Genomic DNA, 17,995 nt, shown 5'->3' with positions numbered 1-17,995 from the left:
TCTACTGAGCTTAATTTAAGAGGCACTTTCAAAACGTTAGGCCTACCAAACGCTAAAAACTATCCGTTAGTTGACTCCACTGGTCACCATGTCAACCTTATCGTGTATTCCATTCTTCTTCTTCCTTTTTTCTTTTTTCTTTTCCCTCCTCAGTCCTCACCTCTCCGTGGTGCTAGTGGGGCACCGCACCATGCATCCGTTCATGGCGTTAAAGAACTGGAACTGTAGCACGACTCAGTTCCTCCGAGTCACCTGACTCACGTGCTCGATCTCAGGAACCCTAAGGTTTTGTTTATATATGTATATATATATATATATATGTGTGTGTGTGTGTATATAAATAAGAGCAAGTTGGGGTTGGCAAGTTGAGAGAGAGAGAGAGAGAGAGAGAAGGAGGCATGGAATTATAAAAGAAAAAGGGAACGCTACAGACAGGAGTAATACTGTTGCTGCATCACACCCACCTTTGTTGGCTTCTCTATATCTGGATTCCTGATAATGACCTCTCCCATGCCCTCACACCATGCCATCCCAATTCAATTTTCATAGAGTGACATGAGTTTATATTTATATATATATGACATGACCAATAGACAAATATATCCTTCTCTGTGTGTATGTTTTCTTCTTCTTTTTTTGGATTTTTACATAATTATCTTAGTAATTACTATTCTACTTTAAAATAACATTCTGTTAGTAAAATCTAACTAACGAATTAAATTGATTTTAGATTAGAAAAAAAACTATTTTACCTTTGCATAAATAATTCAAAAGTTGTCCAGTATTCTAACTAATACCATACAAATAAAATCATTATCTTTTGATAAATATTCTACACTAAATTTTAAGAAAGAATATTATTTGAGTCATATTAAGAATTTGTTAGGTATATTCGTCACAAACTAGCTGTTTCCTTGACAAGTATGAAAAAAAAATAAGATTTAGTGGCAATTATAATAATCTCTCGCTAGTTTCTTAGAACATCTTTCAACCTTTTAAAATAAGATCTTATAATATATCTCGTGGACTATTTATTTAGAATAATTCAATTTTCACCCAATTATAATATAAGAAGTAAATTATATGTTTCTATGTGTGTATAGCTAAAAATACAACTAAACCTATCTATTAAGAAGTATTTTTTTTCGTATTAAACAAAGTCTAAATTATAGGGGCCGGGAGGGGGGCTCTAGAAGTAAATACGTAAATTCATAAAGTTATAGGATGTAAAATATAATTTGTTCTAATATATTGATATCCCAAGGGTGTACTTGTCATTTACCTTAAGAAGGATATATATAGATATATTCTATTGTTTAGGCACTAAATTCTAAATTTCCTTCTGATAAAAAGTTAAGTACAGTCCTTTTATCTGATTGCTATTTGAATGTCTCACAATATTCACTTTTTTTTCTTTCTTTCTTTCTTTCTTCTCCTCGGGCCAAAGCCAATACTGACCGAGATGAAAGCAGCAAGCATCAGGGCCTTTCCCAGAACACGAGGGGCGGATTCTGATTTCTGACAACGAGGGGTGAAAATGTAAAAAGTCCTTAGGGGGGGGGGGTAAAGTGTAAAAACAAAATAAGGTGGCAGTCGTACGAGCAGTAGTAGTAGCAGTAGGAGTTTGATTTGGCCCGTACGTGCCGTCACGTACTCCCGCGTGTGGGTGTGAGATTTCCCTTTTTCCACCCCCCAATATTATTAATTTCTGTTTTCACTTCGGTAAAAAACGAAGCGAGCAAGCGCAGACACGTGGCGATCGTCCAATTATCATTATCATTATCATTATCGTCCTCCTGACGTGTCCCAGTTTCGTTGGGCGCGCAGTGGGGTCCGCGGGCTGCGATCCAATCGGAACGGCCTCGGCGGGAGTATTTCGGATTCCCTCAGAGCCGGGGAGAAAAGTTGGATGGTACGGCCCAATAGGAGGCTAGTTAGATGTTTTTGAGTTATTTATTTATTACCTTATATCCCATGGTGAAATGGTCTTGGGTTAATTATATATATATATATATATATATATATTTTTTTTTTTTTTTTTCTTTTTAAATTTAACCGGAGGTAAGTTGGTAGAAAAGTGACGTGCGATCCGAGGTGTGAGGTGGGGCCCTCTTAAAATTAGTGTGTTAATGATTAGGATTTTATTTTTCTTTTTTCTTTTTTTCAATCACTGCCTATATTTTAGATTTTCTGTAAAATATCTCACTGTGGCTTACTTCAAATCTAATTATTTAAATACATTATTAGTCTAATACTTTGTTTTGGTTTGAGAGAAAGAGAAAATAACTGTCCAATCTAGCAATTGCTTAGGTATCATCCCACCACTTTGATTGTTTTTATTCTTAGACTTCCATATTTAAATTGAGGTGTAATAAGAGTCATTTAACCTACCAATCTATTTATAATTACTCTAATCTTATAGCCCCTATATTTGATTCCAAATCGACTGTGACCCATTTAATGAATTTGATTGTCACACATCAATATATCAATCATCGTGCATATTCGAATATTCAGGGTCATCGAATCTTCTCCTATTACAAGTGATTATATAAATTATCAATTAAAAATTTTAAGAGAAACAAACATCACTTAAAATAGAAGGAAAGAAAATGTAAAATAAAGCCAAAGTATAAGTAGTGAAATACAAAATGATGAAAAGGAAAGCGACATAGGATTAATTAGTAACAAAACACACATCTTTTGACTACTGCAGTGGACGACCAAATATTTTCACCCCCTTACTATGTTTGGAATTCATTTATTATTTACTCGCATGAGAGCTGAGAAGGGCAAGCTGGGAAATGGGGCCGAGTGAGATACTGCCTCGAGCCCAATCCAGAAAAGAATTGCATCCATATGGCTCGAGTCGAGTCGTGTCGTGTCACCTGGATTCAATGCCACTGGGTCCACACCTGAGAGACCCAATCGCTTCAAATTTTGCCTACAAAACTTAAATGACATGTCTTTGCTAATTTTGAGTATCTCATGAGCTTGCATGGGCCTTAGGCTATTCAATTCCTTCCTCTCCTTTTATAGATAATTGCCAAGTTTAAATACTGTTAGAATAATAATAATAATAAAATACGGAGTATTTTACGTTCTACCCTAATTTTATAGACAATTCTGATCATCGGTAGATATTTTGGTGCCTAAATATTATTATATCTAAAGAAATATAAATAGGCCATGTTTAGAGATAGATAGATAGACAGACCCCCATCAAATTGACGGTCAATTTTATAGATAAATATCTCCAACTATGCCTTCCAATGCATGCGCATAGAACACAAGGCTTTTATATTTTGGTGGGCCAGAAAGAAAGAAAGAAAGGAAAAATGCTTTGGCACCCACAAGACATAATAAGGAAAGGAAACTAAAGAGAATGATAAGTTTTTTAATGTACCAAAAGATAGGGTATCATAACATCCAATCTCATGGCAAAAAAAATAAATTTAAATCAAATTATTAAACTTTTGATGGGGGTTCCATCATTGAGACACACGCAAAAATTGATCATGAGAGATTGGTGGAGCTTGTGATGTTCTTGTCAACTGCTTTTTGTGATGGTGAGCAAAAGAATAAATAGAGCCAGTAGGAGATGATGCCGACTTCTCATAAGAATATTCACACTAGCTGCCGAAATTGGTGCTTTTATAAAGGAGAACAAATCTCTCTCTCTGGATTGCACCAAATTGTTGATCAATAATAGTACTTTGTGATTCATGGACACAAGGATTCTTTCTTCCTTTCTTAATTTTGGACTAAATTATAGTTTTGATTTGATTTCAGCTTACTTTTATGTACTTTTAAAGCACTTAATCCTTAGTAGTTTTATCATAAATACAGTTTAATTTGATATTAATCCAAGTATTTTGGTTATTTAGTAACTTGAGAATAACTTTCAAGAAAATAATAATTAATATCCCAAGTAGAGTGCTTTGTATGACGATTGAATGAAAAAATATATATAGATTATAAAAAGATAAGGTGTAAATATATAATATAGGGTGTTAAAATGGAAAAAGAAATCTTTAGATCAATATAATAATTGGTAGCCTCTCACCTATATCAACTTGTTTGATTGATTATTATAAAGGGAAGATCATGATAATGTGTTTTAGATATATTAGTGCTACCAAGTACAACTCCCAATATTAATTATTTTAAGAAATAAAAATGATTATGTCACCCTCCAGATTTTATTCATGCTTGTCAAATATATTGAATTACTAGGATTTTCTTATCCGGCTCTATAATTCAATCACCAAATAATGAGTCCCATGTATATAAAAAATAATTTAACCATTTCAAATACCCTAAATTATATCTAAAACTTTGAGAGTTCTTTTTAGAAAAATTTGTATATAGCGAATATGTGTAGAAAATATTTTAAATTATATTTTAGTATAGTTAATTTAACACAGATGTTTGATTAAGTTTCTTTAAATACTTTTTATACTAAATTATAAGACTCAAATTATAAACTATAATTTTATTAAAAGACACTTGCATTAGTAGTTGAGAGTGTCTAAAATTCTATTGGAAGAATTCAAACACTCTATTCCTCTCTCCTAACAGTCTATCTACATCATTTGGCTCCATTGGATTTAGCTTTCCAGGGTTGCCCACTTGACTCGATTCCACACTTAGACACAGTGAGTGGGTCCGTAACGTGGGATTCGACTTGTCGTCTGAGTAGTCCTTGTCAAAGATATGGCTTTATCTGGCCCTCTTCCTTATACTTATGCATCCAAATTATTCTCTACTTAAATCTCTCTTTGTGTTCATATGAATAAGACTTTTGTAGATAGATATAAGTGTGAATGCCACCCTTAGTTTGCATCACTTGTGACCCTTTGGATGCCTACAACATAGACAATAGAGTCAACTGTGCATGTATCAAGAAGAATCTACTACTCCTTGGATGGTAAGAGAAGACTGGAACCATATATTTATTATTTCATCTGTAAATTAAAAAAAAAAAATTACAGTGAAAAAAAGTCAAGATGCGTGCATGAATTCATGGATAGATGATTGATAAGAAGACGCGTCCCATTAGAAAATAGGCATAACCCAAGGACAACATAATCTTTTTCTATGTTTATTTTTCTTTAGAAGAACTGGGAGTTAGATTTAATTATGTTGGCACTAAGCCTAGTACATGACCTAGCTAATAAGACTTGAGAGTTGAGAGGGGGCCATGGTTTCTAAAGATAGATAGATAGATAGATAGATAGATGCAGGGCTAAAGGGCTTTTGAGATTGGAAGTGGGGACGAATGTGGCCCAGATTAAGAGATCAACCGCCGCCACAAGAGTCTGAATTGTTTTAGACTGGTTGTTGGAAAGCACATTGATTCCAATTCAAATTTCAACCCCTGTTATAATATCTCTACTATGTGTTTGTGTGAACAAGCCTTGCCGAATTATAATACAAGACAAAGTTAATGAGAAATTAGATGCCCATTTTTCTTGGTTTTAAAGATAGAGGGTCCCTTTTTTGGTTGTTAATTAAGTTACATTACAAAGATATTTAATAGATGATATATATATATATATATTTTGGAGGGGATATACTTTTTGAATGGTCGGTGGAAGCTGATAGTATATACTGTGTATTCTTTTTCTTTTGACCGAAATATTTATATGTGGAAAGATCAAAAGAGTTGATCAGCAAATTTTAGGAATAATTATGCTAAAATCTCTTAAACTATTTCATGTTTCTATATGCACCACTTTATCTTCTTTTTTTAGATACACATTGATCTTTTAAATAGCCATTTTACCCTTAATTTTACTTCTTTTTTCTTCTCCTTAATAAGCATAGCATGATTCCTGTAGATCTTAAAATTGATTATGTAACAATTACTTGTCATTCTTAGCAAAATAAGTGTTTTGAAAGTTTTCCATAACTAAGAGAGTTAATGTATCACGAAAAGTGAATAAGATGGTCTATGTAAAAATAAACAACCATTTGGGAATATATGTGGAATTATCTCTAGATTTTAATATGATAATATGTTACAATAAAGTTAAAATATGAGTGATTATATATTTGCAACAAAACCCCAACTTAAAATAAGAAGGAAATTTTAAGGAATCATATTTTACCATAACCATACAACAACACATCCTTAAAAAAAATAAAATTAAATGCTAATCCCAAGATTATGGTAGTAAAGATGGCAGTTACAGTTGGGAGATAGAATTAGTTGCTGTTTAAGAAGCATAACATCATACCCACCAACCTTTTAACATTAACTCCAAATGAATCCTTATCTATCTGAAGCTTTTATCACACTTCTGATTGATTTAGCCATCTCATGGCCCAATCTTAGCTGGCTTTTGATCCCTTGTAGCAAAGCAAATGGAAACACAAGGACAAGCAATTCCTTTGTCCTTAGCATACTCCCAGTAAGTAACCCAGGTGAAGAGTGTTTAATTGCTAGGGTTTGGACTTTGGACCACCATCCATATGAAGACTCAACTTCTATATTTGCATATGTGAGTAGGTTGAATAAGACGACCATGATGGTGAATTCCTAGTTAAAGAGATAGTTATTCTTGTACAACTGCCAACTAATCGAGAGTGTGATCGGGTGTTGAATTTTTCTACCATTACTCTCTCTTGTCTTCTTCTCTTTATTCTAGTTTTGTCGACCTAATATAATATTTATACTAGCTTTGCGCTTGCATATCAAATTTGTCACTTCCAACTTTCAAATAAGAATATATAAATATTTAGTTTATTTTATTTCAAATCAAATTTTATATCTCTCTCGTAACAAATAAGTAGCTAGACTAGCGTAAATATACATGTCAAATATTAGGTCTTTGAAGTGAGAGACTAAAAGGAAAGGCAAGTAAAGGGGTGGCATAAATTTCATCATGTCAAACTATTGCTAACTTGATATAGAGGAATTCAATAGGCTTTCAGTGAGTGCCAACCCATCAAGGAAAAGGACATTGCCTATTATTATTAGGACAGGATGTGTTGTCTGATCTCTCTCTCTCTCTTGCCTAGCAAAATTGGGACCATGCCATAGATATAGATTACTCTTAATTTAACCACAACCTTAGCTGTTCTTCCAGCAAAGTCATCAATGGGGGGGAAAAAAAAATAAAGTAAGAGAGGAAGAATAGAAGAATTAAGAAAAGCAACACTTTTAATTCAAGCAAGGGCTAGCTTTTTACTGTCCAGTTAATGATTCCACAGTCACCACAGTGCAGCTATGAATCCATAGTATGATTGAAAGTAAACAGCATCTTATCATGGTAGAGGGATGTCAATCTTTAGGGTTGTTCAAAAAGGAAAATTTAGTAAAGGCATCCTATGTCTTGACTTTATTATCATTAGCTGTTTATTATTCGACCGACCGCTGTATTTTGCACTAATTTTTTTAATAAAAAAAAATTAATATATTGACCATGGGCTCTTATTAGGTTAAAGTTAACTACGGGGTATTTTTAAGGTATTAAAAGTAAAATATAAGTATGATATAATAATAATAAATTGTAGGGTGTTTTTGATAAATATTTCCCAAGAAACAGAGCTTAGGCTTATTGGGCTTTTTAGTTTGGGCCTTAGGCCCCAAACTGAGCCTGCGGTCCAATAATTTTGAGTCATGTAATTGGGCCTTATCTATTTGGGCCTTGGGCTCCATTTGAGCCCAAATATAATTTAAAACAAGTATTAGGGTTTGTTTTCTTCGGAACAAAAGGTGGATATATCGACTCGACTGCCATCTCCTTCGTACTACTTACGACTGGTCTTCTTCTTCCTCGGTCTCAAACCTCTCTCCATCTCCATTCCCAGTTCGAACTCCTAGGACGTCACCACCATGTCCACTGACCACGTCGGCCGCGCCTCCGCCTTGCACCTTGCCAACCCTCCTCCCTTCTCTTCTGTTGTCTCGGTCTCAAAATCCTAGACCGAAGTCCGGGCTCCAGCTTTTGTTCTGAACCCTAGTATTCTTGCTCTGCTCTATTCAGAAATGGAGCACAGATCGAGCTCATGGCGGATGTCGGTGAATGAGAAGAAGTTCATCGAGGAAGCTATCCTCGCGGATCTCCGAGTGGACGGTCGACGGCCGTTCGATTTCCGGCGTCTCACCATCAAGTTCGGCAGGCAAGAATTTTCCTCTCCTCTGGAATTCCATTCTTTAATCGGTGTGCTGCGTCTTCAGAATCGAAGTTGAGTTGGTTTGGGAAGTGAAGAAGTTTACGTGGTTGCGCGCACTATATGTTTTGGTTAAGTTAAGTTAGTGAGCATAATAACTATGTTTTTTTTTTGTAAATGATGAAACGGAAATGAGACTTTCTACATTTGAGGAGCTAATTCCGAAAGGTCATGAGGAGCTGTATATGATTTAGTGTGGCCTGTTGGACTTCCATATGTTATTATTGGTGTTCGTGGATGATTATGATAAATAAAACTTTAATGTTTTGAAGTCATTTTGTACCTGGTTTCTTGGAATCTGCTAAAATCGAAAGGGAAATTCCAGCCTTGCTTGTCAATGAAGCATTCTACATCTTACATCATGTCCATTGGCCTTTATTTTTTGTACATGTTTATCATGAACAACATCCATGTTGTTACTGGGTTTTTTCTCATTTGCAGAGAGGATGGATCATCAGAAGTGCAACTTGGCGAGACTCATGTGATGGGCTATGTGACTGCTCAACTAGTGCAACCTTATCGAGACAGGCCAAATGAAGGGACACTTTCTATCTATATTGAGTTCTCTCCCATGGCTGATCCTTCTTTTGAGGCAGGGCGTCCCGGAGAATCTGCGATAGAAGTGGGTCGTGTCATAGACCGTGGTCTCAGGTCTGCTTCTCTAGTTTTCTAGTTTCAATTACTAGGAATTATATGTTGCAATTATGAAATAATAAGAGTGATTTCGAGTACATGGGTTGTTGGTGCCATTTAACGTGCACTTTATGAATAATTCCCTAATGAAATGGAAGCTCACATCGCAGGGAAAGCAGAGCTGTAGATATGGAATCCTTATGCGTTATTGCTGGGAAATCAGTGTGGGCCATCCGCCTGGACCTTCATATTCTGGATAATGGAGGGTATGTGAGAGTGCTTTCATGATTTCTTAAAGATACTTCTTTTAAAAATATCTAATTTCTGAAATTACCTACATGCTATTTCTTATGAATCAGGAACCTCATTGATGCTGCTAATATCGCTGCTTTGGCAGCTCTGTTAACTTTTCAAAGGCCTGAATGTACCGTGGGAGGAGAAAACAGTCAAGAAGTTATCGTACATGATCCCGAGGTTGGTTCCCAGTTTTATTATTATATATCTTGCTTTCATTTCTTGGTTATTCATGAATATGCTTAGTAGGATTATAAGATCTTTCTTATTCCACCTTGCTTAAAATAATCTTAATTTTTTCGTAGCAACTTCCATTTCTTGTTAACAAAGTCATTGTATTTAGCAGGACTTATTCTGAATGAATGTTATTTAGCAGCATTCATATCACAATGCTTATCTTTGTTAATTCAGTCTGTTTTCCACCCCTAATCTCCTAGTCATCTGCTTCTTGTGTTGTTTGCAGGTTAAAGAACCACTCCCGCTGATTATCCATCACCTTCCTGTGGCAGTAACTTTCGCATTCTTTGGTGAAGGTAACTACATGGTATGATGAGAATCGATCTTATTGGTACTTCTTTGCCTTTCTCCATGCAAACTTTGTTATGCCAATTTTGTATTTTGTCTTTGCCTGCTATTGACCTGAAGTAATATTCTTTAGGTTATTGATCCAACTTTCAAGGAAGAGGCTGCTATGTGTGGAAAGATGACTGCCACAATGAACTCAAATGGTGACGTTTGTGCCATTCAAAAGGCTGGAGAAGAGGGCGTTTTGTCAAGTGTTATCATGCAATGTCTGCGGATTGCCTCTGTGAAAGCTACTGATATAACAAGCAAAATTAGGACTGCAGTGAGTATATTAAAATTTAAAAGCACTAGTCCTTTCACTTCAGTTTGCCTTTTCTACTGATATAAACTATATATAGGTATTATAGCTACAGTGGGCTCTGTTTTGCACAGGTGGTGTCAACTTTCAATATGCTCATTTTATGAGCTAGTTTAGGCATGCGTTCTTGCAATATTTAGATACCAAGACCATCATATGAAATTCTCTGAGTCCTCTAATAGCTTGCTATAATATAACTTACTCCAATATTCAAGAGCATGCTGACGCATGCCATCACAACTTGTTTATATGAAATATGAAATGAGATGACTCTGTTACTTAACTTGAGGTAGCATCTTCCTTTCCTAAGCATCCTCCTCCATTGTCTCTGCAGGTAGACTCATACAACACCGAAAGAGCATTGTCGAAAGTAAAGCGCCACACATCAGTAGTGGCACACATGGTCAGTGTACCAGATATAGTCATGAAGGAGAGCAAAGATGACACATTGACAAGAGATCAAACACAGATATTGGAAGAGAGAATGGAGAGAAGCTGCACTACTGAAGATCATCAAAGGACAGAAACTAGTTCTTCCTCAATTGAAGAAAACAAGAGCATGAGCAAAAATACTAATTCCTTTGTTGGTGGTACTTCCAAGTGGTACTTCACTGGATTCCTGCACTTTATTTGTGAGAAATAATATTATATATATGTATATACATATGCTGTCAATTTTGATTGTCATCATGTATATTGACTTGGATTTATCATCTTTTTCACTGTAGGGATCCATATTCAAAAGGAGTCTCTGTGGACTTTATCAGAAGTTCTCAGTCTTCACCTGGTAATCATTGCTCCAACATTTCTTTGTGTTAGCTGAACTATTAAAGTGAGCCCAGTCAAGACATGGGTTTATGTGTAAAGTTGAATTAGAAAAGAATCTTTCGCCTTTGAAGGAGCAAAATTTAATCACAACTTGGTTTGATATTCTTATGAATTATGTTAGCCAATCCAGATATTTTTCTTGAAATGTCCTCTCCTGTATTCCCTATTTATACCATGAGTAATACGACATTGTTAGAGTAGGGTTGCATTAGATAGCTTGACATTTTTTTCAGAAACTGAGAAATATACCGGCATGGAATCAATGCTACTACTAGATTGCCTGTATGTGACATGAATCTCCTACTTCATGATGTATTGGCAAGCAAAGGGTGGGGCAATACCATTTTATCAACTAGGATGTAATGGTATATTAACAAGGGTTCTTCATATTGCTCTTAATGCACAAAGAAGATACATGGATTGGCTAAATCAAACTTGTGAATAATACTATGTATTTCAGGAGAGTTTCTTTTTGTCTAAATTCATTTTGGTTTTACACAAGGCAGTTTGATTATCAAAAGCTGTCTACTTTAGACAAGTGAAGGGGAAATAAGATAGACTTACATCTTACATACCGTATTTATTGATTAGAAAGGCCTAGTCAACAAAATAATTCCTTGACGAGTTTAGTGGATGTTTCCTTGTAACTGCCACAAGAACCAGTAGTTGGAACTGTTGATGATGGGGTTTTACATGGTTAACTGTAACCACCAGTAGTTGCAGGCTATTTTGAAAGCGGTTTTCTTTTTTCTTTCTCATTTTATTAAGTAGAAGTAAGGACCACATACTTTATTAAGAGGGAAGTAGCTTTGGAAGAATTCTGAAAACATATCCTTAAGTAAGCAGTTTCAATGTGTCTACCTCTTCTGGAGAGATCCTATGTCATGTAAAAGATTCTATTATTGTGAGGATTCAACGGTAGAGTAGTTGAATCAAGTTTACAACTAGAAGTCGTAAGTTTCCAGTGTAACAATGCTTGAGTAATACACTAACCTCATTTATGTTGAATGGACTTCTATGAAGAAATCTGTCTGGAATGTTTCCTATGTCGAAGCAATTCTAGCGGTGTGCCATGTAGAAGTTCTTCCTGCAGACAAATTGCCGAATGGTTTTCTTTAGTTGATGGTGCCGTTATTTGGATTTAACGCAGTATACAACTCATGTTCAGGAAGTAGTTCATGGGATATGTTAACAATCAATCTATGTTCCTTCAGTTCTAAGTTTTGCTAGGTCATTTCATCAGTTCTCACCAGGAATGACCTTTTAGGTGCTGAGTTCTGTTGAATATCAGTATGTTTAGGGTTACCTTGCTTATTACAGCTTTAAAAATAATCAAAGATGAATTTTTGCTGTTTTCGTCTTCCATGGAGTTTTTATTTCAGTAAGTTTTATTGTGCAACATGCAGGACCAGTCACCACAAAAAAGGAACAAAATGAAGAGCGACCTATACAACTGCCAAGCATTTTAAATTGCGAAACCACAAGTATGGTGAGTTCTGGTTTGGTTGAAACTTCAGATATGAGGCATGCTAGCCCTCCAAAGAGTTTGAGAGATGCTGTGAAGCCAAAAAATCGGAAGAAAAGTAAAGTGACAAGGGATATCAGCTAGATTAGCCACTGAAGATAGGCCTATCAGGTACTTCAGTCAATACAATTACTTATTGAATGCTAATTCTTCTTCTCTGAAGCTGTTTTTAACTTTTCTTGGAAGGAGAAGAAAAGAAATAAGTCATTTGCCCCTCTTATTTGCATCTTGATTCCCTATGTCTTTTTTATCAGCTAGAGATCTAAGGTCTGCTTCTTTTAATTTCTTATGCTCATGTTTAAATTTACTCCCAGTAGTGATACCATGATGGTATGTAAGGCTACACAAGATTCTTAGACTATTAATGCTCATTGTGAAAACCAAGAGGCCAAATGCTGCAGCATAAGAGTATGAGAGCACAAAATTTTGTTATAAATTTTGGCATGGTGGCGACAGTGGAGAGCCTTCGAAGGGAAGGATATATAGATCTAGAGGTTGAAGGGAAATATGGAGTTTGGCTGGAGGAGGAGAACTTGGAGACACAGATTTCTCGAATGAAAGGCTTTGCTTAGAATCTAGGCAGATTTATGCATAGACGGCAGTTTCTTGTAATCAAGTTAAGAGAGAAAAAAAATAATCAATTGCAATAGTTTTAAAATTTAGAAGTGATGAAGCAGAATTATGTTGCTGTGTGCATCATATTTCTCTTCCTGAAAACAAATTGGAGGAACAAGAAAAGAGAGTGATGCCACAAGAGCCTTAAATTTGCAGCATGAGTTGTTTATCATATAGATTTTCTTTCATAGTGTGCAATTAGTGAGAGACATGGATGCTTAAAAAATAGTCAGTATTCTGTTGGATATGGCCCCCTAATATCAATTCTTGTTATATATAACTATAGATGAACACTAAAGCTGATTAAACAGGTAAATTCATGATTCTGATATGTATGCTCTGTAAATTTTTCTCTGCTAATAATATTAGTTTCTAGGCCTTACTTTTTGACAGACTTTTTTTGCAGGCTCTATGTGATGCTCATCCGAAACTTCAGGGCGGGCTATTATTTTTCGATAGAGTTTCAGATTAGGCAGATTATTGCTCGGGAGTGGAATTTGAAGCAGTTTTACACATGCATCAGTTGGAACTCTGAATTCTATATTTGGTGGAAGTGCTTTGCTATAATCAATCACTCTGATACGAAGGTGGTTTAGAGGAGGAAGCAGTGAGATCTAATACTAGCTACATGCAAATCCTCTCGTTACTAATTTTGTAGGGTTGTAGTTTAACTGTAGCATCTCTACTATCCGGTGATTCTTTTCTATTTTGATAAATGTAACTTCTTGTGAGGAAAAGAAATATATATTTAACTTAAGTTCAACGCTACGATTTTTGTTCGGTTAGAAGTATACATTTTTTTATTCTCTTTTTATTGATATCGTTGTTGCAGTTATCCTTCAATATGTGCATGCCGACAATCAAAAGGAATCATTTATTATCCTTCAGGTTTTTTTTTTCTCTTTCAACTTACCGCCCTATTGTTTCACGTATTTGGGGTTTATATTTTGTATTTTTAATATTTGTAAATGACATGTTTCGTTTTATCAAATATTTATAAAACACATTTTACCAAGTAGATTTATTAATTAAATTTAATCAAGTATTTTAGGTTAAGTTAAATATATTAAGAACATTATGAAAAGATTCATGTTCTCTACGTCTTAAAATACGATAATCATTGATCAACAAGATGACAAACAAAAAGAATCTAAGACTAGGAGTCGACAAATAATTTTGTCCGTAAATCCAATTTCAAATAACTAAAATAAGGTTTTTATGAGTTTTGAGAGGGTAGAGGAGGAAGGATGGAGAGAGGGTTGAGAGCTCCCCAATTTCCTTCCTCTTAGGCTTTGATATTTTGGCTAAACCAGTATCATCATGCCATAGGCTAGGAAAACAGAAGGTATGGAAAAGAGGACAACATGAGACATCTTATAGATAGGAGTTACTAATTCATTAGCATAATCGATCATAAGTACAACAAAATCATGTCAACTTTTTCTTGTAAATATATAATCTGGCAACGTGCAGATATATGACGAATGAAGCAAAACCCAGCCCGGTAAGAAGCCAAAAAAAGTAATCGAGATGCGCTCGATTGAGATTGTTAGCAAACCAACCCTTCTCTCTTCCACCAGTGAGTCTGTCGATGAGTGAGATGAGGAAACTACTAAGAAATCTCCCTAAACCAAAGATGCATAGGTATAGAGCAAGACCTAGGCTCCTTAGACAATCTGGTACCTGGTCATAGAAAAATTCCTGCAGACCAACTGTTGCAAAGGCATCAGATATTCCAAAAAGGACATTCTGCGGCGCCAACCACCATATGCTCATTGGAACAGGAACATTTGGCATATCAACCAACCCATAATCTCTAGCAACTTTTAGTCTCTTCATCTCTACTAGTGCTGCTATGATTGTGGAGACGACGGAGAGGAATATCCCAGTGCCAATTCTCTGCAGCATTGTTATACCAGAGGGTCTACCAGTAAACTTTCTAGCAACAGGTACAAGAAGGAAATCATAGATTGGGATGAAGGTAACCGTCGTGATGCCAATACAGGCTTGGAGAGAAGCAGCTGGTATTTGAAATCCAGAGCCAATATGCCTCTCCAAAGTGCTGCCTTGCTTTGTGAACATGGTTGGTGGCTGCGAAAATACAACAGTATAAATCAAGCAAGTAGTCCAGATGGGGAACAATCTAGCTAATCCCTTCACTTCATCTTCACTCATTTGCTTAGATGGAAAAGAAACATGAGGCTCAATGGAACTAACTCCTGCTTTGTGATCAAGAGGCCTGCATATTCAACGAAAGAACAAATCACAACATTAATTAGGATCAGAAGAACCACATTGATTACATTTTCTTTTTTGCAAATTAAGACCAGATACTTGTCGCCCTGTCATGTTAAAGGATTTGCTGATTACCAGAAAATAGGTTAAACCAGAATTAACCATTTACAAAAAGTTTGTCAACCTTAGTTTCTGCCTTCATAACCAAATGTAGGTCACTCTGTGTTAAATATACCATGCATAACATCTCATAACTGGATAGTTGGTTAGGTGTGCCAACTCTTTTGTTTTCTTTTTAAATTGATCGCATGGCCAAATATTGGAAATGAAAATAGAAACATTTTTAGCAAAAAAGACAACCGTAATCCATATTAATCTAGTCTTACCCACATTGGTTGCTTTTACCCGGCAGCAGCATCTCTCTGGCGTCGTCAGTTTTATTAGTAAAGCAAGCCCATTTCTTCCTTAAAACTTCACCAAACACCTCAGTGATCCTAACAAATGGACTTTCTGTTGCTACAATGTGGTAGCGATAAGTTCTAGTTCCAGAAAAAAATGCTACAAGTGCTAGTCCCATAGCAATGCATGGAATTCCAAAGCCAAGGGCCCATCCCATGTTGTCTTGGATGTAATTGAGGATCAATTGAGCTGTAATAGTGCCAGTACATACTCCAAAGTACCACCAATTGAAGAATGAGCTCCTTGATGCGCTCTCCAAGGGATCAGTGTTATCAAATTGATCAGCTCCAAAAGCTTGAGTGCATGGTTTGTGCCCGCCATGTGCAAGTGCCACCAAGTAGAGTGACATAAAAAAGAAGATGACTTGGAAGGTAGAAGGCTGGGGGCATGACATGCTATCTCCATTTATAACTGTACAATCAGGTGGCTTAAGAGAAGGGAGAGTAGCTGAAAGAGTCAGCAAGCCTAAGCCCTGCATATCCATTAAATTCTATCAGTATTTAATTGTAACAACCAGATAGAGCAGACAACTTAAACAATACTTAGACTTGATTTCCCTGTATTGGTTTGGCAGACTTCCAGAAATCACCTCCTGGAGAGATTTATAATAACATCCAAAATTTCAAAATCTTAAAATATGAAACCTTTTTCATCCCATCTACTAGTTTCGATTCACTATGTCTACCTACTCCCTGCCTAACAACATTGGGTACTAAGCATTTATTGTTGTTCCTGCATGTTTCATATGGGGCATCACAGGAATTTGCAGTAAAAGCAAAAGTAACTCAAATTTAGCCATTCTTCTTATGTAGTCATTGTTATCTAACACAAATATATAAGCAAGTTGAATGGAACAGCACGAATGCCCTAAATTGCCCTAAATATTGATGAAAACATAATCTTCATATAAATATATTAACTGCTTCAGGTTAGTTGCATCATAGAAGTACTGCCCGTACCAAGGACATAAGTCATTGTCCTCTGGAATCTGGACCAAGTCTCAGCAAAAGCTGCAAGAATCTTTTAAATCTAGCAAAAAGATGTCTTTTACTTCTCACTGGATCTGATCATTCTAATTTTAAAAAAAAGACCTCACATACTACAAGCAGCAGCATCTTTATTGTATACTCTCTTACTCAATTTCCTTGTGAGTATTTTGCTTATGGAAGAAATTTATACTAAGTTCAGATGTTGCATTACTACTTGATCTTACTGTGCAAATAGGCAACGCATCAGGAGAATCATCCTGACTTCTTCCTTCATCCCTAATTGTCAAATTGCATATTTAAGATCTTAAATGTCTACTATAACTTCTTGTTACTAATTAAAAGACAATGACGGTATATTCCCCAAACTTTTCCAAGTAATTATTACGTCATCTTCTTACAACCCATGAATTTAATGTCAGCATTTTTCCTACCACTGCTTAGAAACGGTTCTTTTAGACATAAGATGAATTTGTTTACCAGATAATAAGCATAAATCTTCTAATTTAGATCAAATCGAGAGGAATAGAATAGGAGGGACGCACCGCAAAGGACACGATAGAAGAATAAAGCACCGTTCTATACCGACCAATCCACGAATCGGCGACAAAAGCCCCGACAAGCGCTAAACTCGAGGCCGCTCCCGACCACGCGTTCTCGTTCGCCGCACCCGCCGCCGTCGACTCCCGCAACGGCCCCGTCAGGTAGCTGATCAGGTTCGAGGTGATCCCGTAGTACGCGAACCTCTCCGCCATCTCCACCCCTTCCATTTCCAGATCCAACGGTGTTGATCTCATGCTATAGTGAAAGGGAGATCGAATGGTTAGGGTTCGTACCTATGATGAAGAAGGCCGACTTCCACCCTCCGGCGGCGGATCGCGAGACCGGACGGCCACGGTAGTCGACGACGCGGTCCATCTCCGAGCTCCGTCGTCTTCCTCCACCCTCCTCGAATCAAAGGATCGACTCAAGAATTGGGGTTTTCTTTCTTCCATACCTCCATTTATGTCCTCTTTCTTTAACCATTTTTCCTGGAAGATTTGACGCTTCCTGAAGTGAGATAGTAGCTATCCGAGAAGGCATTTCTCTTTCATCATTTTAATACCCTCAACCCTGCCTTATCAAAATATCGCAGTTCGCGCCCCCGCGACCACTCGTAAAGCGCTCATCTCAGGGACCTAATTGTAAAACAAATAAAAAGAGAGGAGATATTTTGAGAAATGCTATATGCTAATAGGAATTTGTTGGTGCATGCACGTTACATTAAGTAGTCACACTCGTACACCAAATACGACTCAATATATATATAATTTAATGGTTAAAATTTGATAATTAGGTAATAAATAATCTAGATAT

The 17,995-nt window shown here is 36.2% G+C and overlaps 2 protein-coding genes across 6 annotated transcripts; one reads left to right on the top strand and one right to left on the bottom strand.

Moving 5' to 3' along the window:
* The first annotated feature begins 7,736 nt into the window (after window positions 1-7,736).
* On the top strand, window positions 7,737-13,747 carry LOC140758383 (exosome complex component RRP45B). Of its 3 annotated transcripts, none has more exons than XM_073094515.1 (10): window positions 7,737-8,130; window positions 8,623-8,832; window positions 8,985-9,080; window positions 9,174-9,288; window positions 9,572-9,652; window positions 9,767-9,955; window positions 10,326-10,594; window positions 10,720-10,778; window positions 12,226-12,455; window positions 13,366-13,747. In XM_073094515.1, the coding sequence occupies exons 1-9, from the start codon at window positions 7,997-7,999 to the stop codon at window positions 12,426-12,428; spliced, it is 1,356 nt and encodes a 451-aa protein (XP_072950616.1). In that variant the 5' UTR covers window positions 7,737-7,996; the 3' UTR covers window positions 12,429-12,455; window positions 13,366-13,747. The 3 variants fall into 3 exon arrangements, with proteins under 3 accessions (XP_072950616.1, XP_072950617.1, XP_072950618.1); XM_073094516.1 differs by having other exon boundaries at window positions 13,353-13,747; XM_073094517.1 differs by lacking the exons at window positions 10,326-10,594; window positions 10,720-10,778; window positions 12,226-12,455; window positions 13,366-13,747 and having other exon boundaries at window positions 9,572-9,676; window positions 9,767-9,906.
* A 586-nt stretch (window positions 13,748-14,333) lies between these two features.
* On the bottom strand, window positions 14,334-17,712 carry LOC140758341 (protein NRT1/ PTR FAMILY 5.10-like). 3 transcript variants are annotated; one of them, XM_073094463.1, is made up of 5 exons: window positions 17,476-17,712; window positions 17,185-17,402; window positions 15,581-16,125; window positions 14,946-15,198; window positions 14,334-14,858 (listed from the first exon to the last, which is right to left on the bottom strand). In XM_073094463.1, exons 1-5 carry the CDS (start codon window positions 17,555-17,557, stop codon window positions 14,388-14,390), a joined length of 1,569 nt encoding a protein of 522 aa, XP_072950564.1. In that variant the 5' UTR covers window positions 17,558-17,712; the 3' UTR covers window positions 14,334-14,387. The 3 variants fall into 3 exon arrangements, with proteins under 3 accessions (XP_072950564.1, XP_072950565.1, XP_072950563.1); XM_073094464.1 differs by having other exon boundaries at window positions 14,334-14,544; window positions 14,643-15,198; window positions 17,476-17,711; XM_073094462.1 differs by having other exon boundaries at window positions 14,334-15,198; window positions 17,476-17,711.
* Between the last annotated feature and the right edge of the window lie 283 nt (window positions 17,713-17,995).

Source organism: Typha angustifolia, chromosome 3, assembly GCF_048772165.1.
Source record: "Typha angustifolia cultivar Huaian chromosome 3, ASM4877216v1, whole genome shotgun sequence".
Taxonomy (NCBI): Eukaryota; Viridiplantae; Streptophyta; class Magnoliopsida; order Poales; family Typhaceae; genus Typha; species Typha angustifolia.
Note: the sequence above shows the minus strand (reverse complement) of the source record. Positions and strands in the feature narration are given on the sequence as shown.